Consider the following 5,081-nt stretch of genomic DNA (forward strand, 5'->3'; position numbering starts at 1 on the left):
CTGATTTTTCTATCTCTCTCTTCCTCTCCTTTCCTCTTTGAAATCAATAAAAATATTAAAATTAAAAAAAAAAAACCTCAGGCACTATCCATTCTCTTTTCTTTCTTACCCCCAAGGAAAGACCTCTTGTTCTGTATCTATTCCGTCCTCCTGGGACTGTGGGCTTGCAGACTAATTCAGGTATCAAGGCCAGGGGCATGTGTTTGAGAACGCGCAGCCAGCATCCATTCAAGTGGCTGGGAAGTAAGGAGAGAAGCCAGCAGGCTTGTTTGTGGCTTACCTCCCGCAGCTCCAGCCTTTGGGCCACAGCCTCCAGGCTCTCCTGACCTGTGCTCTCCACAGACAGCGTGAACTCCACAAACTCATTATTGAGTAGCTGGATCCGGGCAACCAGGCAGCTCTTGCTGGACACCGTGTAGCGCCGGGTGCGTTTGAGTTTCAACCCGAATGGCAGTGGCATCTTCTTCTCTCTTCAAGAGTGGAGGAGTTAAGAGGGAAAAGCACGGCCACCAATGCAGCGGCGGTGCCCGAGGAGGAGTGTGCTCTCTCCTCTCCTCTCCTGCCCTCCTGCCGGGAGGGTAGCACAGTCTCCGGCTGCTCACCCAGCAGCTGCTGCCGCCATTAAAACGCAACTGAGTCTCCACAGGCCAGGCGACGGGGGCATCCACACCAGGGCTGAGGAAAGGAACACATTGGTTACACGGGCAATGGCAACTCTAGACTTTGCTTTTTAAAATCAACATCCATAAAGCTATATCCAAAGAATAAGCTTCCCCTCTCCTTTGGAAAAGGAAGGCATTAGCAGGGCTGGGAAGGCGGTGGGGAGTTGGCATCAGAGCTGCGTTAGCACCGGGGTCAACCTCCATGCCTCACTCACTCCTACAAAGAGTGACAACCGCCTGCGGCTGTTTCAGGATTAAATGCGATAGCTGGCTGGCACTACTGTAAACCCAAATAGAGTAGCTAGCATTAGTGGTTCCGTTTCTGTTTTGGATAAGGTGGGGGGGGGGGGGGGGGGGTTGGGGGTTGTTGTTTTTTTCACAGTTAACTCTTTTTGGCTCCCCAATACTCCACACCTGAGGGCCTTTAGTCTTTAGGTGGGTTAACTACAAAACACCTCCAAAAGAGCTGCGTCCAAGCCTCAGTCGCCAAAGGCAAATTAACCCTGAACCCAAATGAGAGGAATAATCCCCTTGAACATATGGCAGCTGTTAGTTCAAAGGAGGTGAAGCGCTTAACAAGCATTTGGAGAAGCCCTTCTGGTTGCTAAATAGTGACGTCACCAAGTTGGTTGATTGGTAAACAAATCATGAAAGACCCCACACACGCTTGTCATCAGATCACCACGTGGAACAAGTGCTGAAAAGCGTGGCCCGGGCTGCTCCGCGGGTGGGGACGCCTAGGGAGGCGGTGGGCCTTCTCCTAAGCGGAGCCCAGCCCAGAAGAGGCGGCGAGGACTTAAACGCCAACTGGCTTCACGAGGGGCGGACGGGTCCGGCCAGCCCACGTGGCTAAGAACACCCCGGAGTGCACGGGCTCCGACTCCTCCCGGGAAAGCGGGCGGCGTTGCCATGCCAACGCGCAGCCTCGGCAGCCCCGGAACCCTCCGCCCCGGGCAGCGTTTTCCGGACGGACGCGCTAGAGCAGGGCCGGGCCGGCTGCTCCCCGAGGGAACTTTTAAAGGACCCGGCTCGAGCCCCTACAAGTGCTGAGGTTTGGGCGCGGGCCGTTTGATTCCGGTTTGGAGCCTCAAGACTCCAAAATACGCGACTTCAACAACGTTTTGAGTCACACCTGTTGATGGCAACTCAAGGGCTGAAGCAAACGGCGTGCGCGGCCAGCGCGGATTCTTACATCAGCTGGCTGTCCTTCCCCCTGGAGGAGCGGACAGAACCCCGGGATAGTCCCCACCCTCCGCTTTCGTGGGAGCGGAGGAGGATGAATCGTTCCTCAAGGCTCGGGGTGGCGGGTGGCCCTGAACTTGGGCCCGGAACCGCGCGGAGGGGCGGGGTGCGCCCCCACCCGCTCAGCAGGCAGACACGGGCCTCGCAGCTTCATCCCAGGATGGAAGGAGCTGGGGTCCAGCCCAGACGCCTTATCCCCAGCCCTTTTCCGCTCTCCTGACTGCGTCCCAGCCCCAGAGTGATGGGCACTCGGCACGGGGATGGCACCCAGCTCTGCCAGCCAACGTTTGGTAATTCCATTCCGCAAAAGCGCGTTGCGTCTCTGGGCACCAGGCAGTGCCGTGGGCATCGTGAGGAATCCAAGGCGAATCCTAAGCCATCGCTGCCCTTGAGATGAAAAGCATCTGTATTTACATACAGGGATGTACCTCTAAGAAGGACCCGGTCTGTCTGGCTTTTTGATTGTGTTGCTTGTGTTTTGGTTTTTGAATTCTGGTTATTTTCAGAAAGCCAAGATAAATAAATAAATAAATAAAAAGAAAAGTTTAAAACAAGGAATAGAGGAGGAAGGCCAGAGGGAAAAAAAAGAAAACAGGAACTACCTACAGCACTGTATTAACAGCCTTTCCTGAGTGACTTTTGCAAGTAAAAGCATCATACTTCTATAGGTAAGGAGGGAAGTAGAAAATAAATATTATAAAAATATATGATCTCGCCCTGGGCGAGAACTTTTAAAGGACCCAGCTCAGTTAGAGTGGCGTCCTGATACACCAAGCTTGCCAGTTTCATCCTCCATCAGGGCACATACAAGAAGCAATCAATGAATAAGAGGAACAACACTGATGTTTCTCTCTCTTTCCTCTCTCTCTAAAATCAATAAATAAAATTTTAAAAATAAAAAGATATGCTTCTCCACCTGCAGTTTGTAATGCTCTTTGTTATATCAAGGTATTAACCTAATAGATAGTTCAGGGAAAATGGATAAAAATCAAGAATGAGCCCTGACTGGTTTTGCTCAGTGGATAGAGCGTCAGCCTGAGGACCAAAGGGTCCCTGGTTCGATTCCGGTCAAGGGCATGTACCTTGGTTGCAGGCACACCCCCAGTAGGGGGTGTGCAGGAGGCAGCTGATCGATGTTTCTCGCTCATCGATGTTTCTAACTCTCTATCCCTCTCCCTTCCTCTCTGTAAAAAATCAATAAAATATATTTAAATAAAAGAAAGAATGAGAACCTTGCCCTACCCGGTTTGGCTCAGTGGATAGAGCATCCACCTGCGGACTGAAGGGTCCCAGGTTTGATTCTGGTCAAGGGCACATGCAGGGGTTACTGGCTTGATCCCCAGGAGAGGGTGTGCAGGAGGCAGATGACCAATGATTCTCTCTCATCAATGTTTGTCTCTCTCTCCCTTCCTCTCTCAAATAAATAAAATTACTTAAAAAAAATAAAAAGACATGAGAACCTTAATACTTTTAAACTAGAAAATTTCCTGGTGAGCCAGTAGCGTTTGTGTAAGTTTTAAAAGATTGCATATACATTAACATATATATACTAAATACCCTTTCATGAGATGAGGTAATGCATTTCAGCTTAATACACAAATGATGGTAACTGAAGAAGGATTAAGTAGTGGACATGAAGGACAAGATATTGCATATATGCACAGTAAAGATGAATATTTGTATTAAGGGTGTTCAAATATGGTAGTCTCTTCACTACATAGTAGAGCTATACATTGAAGGCAATAGATAGGACACAATGTAATTATTAACTTATGCTCTGATTAAGCAAATGCAGAGTGAAACTTTTCCTTTATCCCTGAGATTTGAAAAATTTTACATCAGGGATAAAGAAAAGCCAATGTGTTCTCTTTATTTTGGTAGATGTTAATGTAATCTTAAAAGTTGAGGGTGTGTGTATCAGGTGCATTTCCCATCTCTCCCCCACCCCAAGATCTAACCAAAAGAATAGCTTGCTTTTTGCATATATATATTATTTTAACAGTAGGATATCCTATGTTAAAATAATGTTTTGCTGTTAAAATGTTTTGCTTAACCACAAATTTATCAATGACTTACACATTTTAACTTTCATTTATGTACAATATTTGCTACCAAATGATGTCACAGAGTTATAAATGTTTGAGTAGAGGAGGAGAAATTTAGAATGCTTTTGGGAGAGTCTCAGGTGTAAAATAATATGTAATAATTTGAAAGGTAGTTGGGTCTGGAGTTATAAATGACCTAACTACTAAAGTAAACAATTCATAATTAGCTTCGGAAGGAAAAAACTACAAAACCATTCTGTTATATAACAAGAAAGCAAATACTATATTCTGTTCAAGTTTTCAAAAGACAGATATTTGTAAATTCATTTTAATGTTTTCTCTTCACATCCCCTCTCAAACTTTCTCAACTGCACTTTAACTGAATCCTGTAGTTTCCCCCCTTGCTGATAAGGTCCCCACCATATATATTTTGCCAATGAGGCTTTAAAATAAAATAATCACTCAAAGAGATATTTTTAGAGTAATATATAGATCTATAGCAGTCTAACCTATGTTTCTCATGGACCAAATATTTACACGTAGATACACGAGACCCCTAGAAACAAAACAAACAACTATTTTCAGAGTAAAATTGCTGTCATATCCGACACTAAAAAAAAAAAAAAAACTGTCAGCAACTATCAGGCATACAGCGGTTGTCACTTGGAGCCCACGGAGTGTTTTGAATGTTTGAGAGCACACGCTATTATTATAAGGCTTTCTCAGCAAAAAAAGAAAATAAGACGAGCATGCCAAGAACTTCTAATCAGCATTTGCAGAAATCACAAGTCGGAATTTGCAGACCCAAGAATTCTCTTTTCCAGAGTAAACACTCCTGACTCCAAAAACAAAACCAGCCATCGCCAAACAGTCCTTCCCTGCTCCCCTTCTCCGCCAAGCTATCGGGCAAATTTCTTCGCACTTCAGACTCCGGGAGGCACCGATATGCCTCAGACTGAAAACCCTGCTCCAGAATGGAGCCGCCGCAATCAGAGGAGGAGCTCAGAACAGACCTTCCAGCCCCTTTAGAAACGACTCAAGTCGATCGCGGAGGACCTGGGGAAGGGAGACTTTTCTCTTTGTTACGCTCCTGACATCCGATCCGTCTATAGCCGGGACCCGTCCCCCGGGG

The 5,081-nt window shown here is 46.6% G+C and overlaps 1 protein-coding gene across 1 annotated transcript in view; it reads right to left on the reverse strand.

Moving 5' to 3' along the window:
- Positions 1–2,732, reverse strand: part of PTPN21 (protein tyrosine phosphatase, non-receptor type 21) — a 73,511-nt gene extending 70,779 nt beyond the window's left edge. The window contains exons 1-2 of the mRNA XM_014543664.1: positions 1,795–2,732; positions 281–675 (exon numbers count right to left, since the gene is read on the reverse strand). Of these exons, the coding sequence (XP_014399150.1) occupies positions 281–460 (180 nt within the window). The 5' untranslated portion in view covers positions 461–675; positions 1,795–2,732. The remainder of the gene's footprint in view (positions 1–280; positions 676–1,794) is intronic.
- Positions 2,733–5,081: the final 2,349 nt, after the last annotated feature.

Source organism: Myotis brandtii, unplaced genomic scaffold, assembly GCF_000412655.1.
Source record: "Myotis brandtii unplaced genomic scaffold, ASM41265v1 scaffold332, whole genome shotgun sequence".
Taxonomy (NCBI): Eukaryota; Metazoa; Chordata; class Mammalia; order Chiroptera; family Vespertilionidae; genus Myotis; species Myotis brandtii.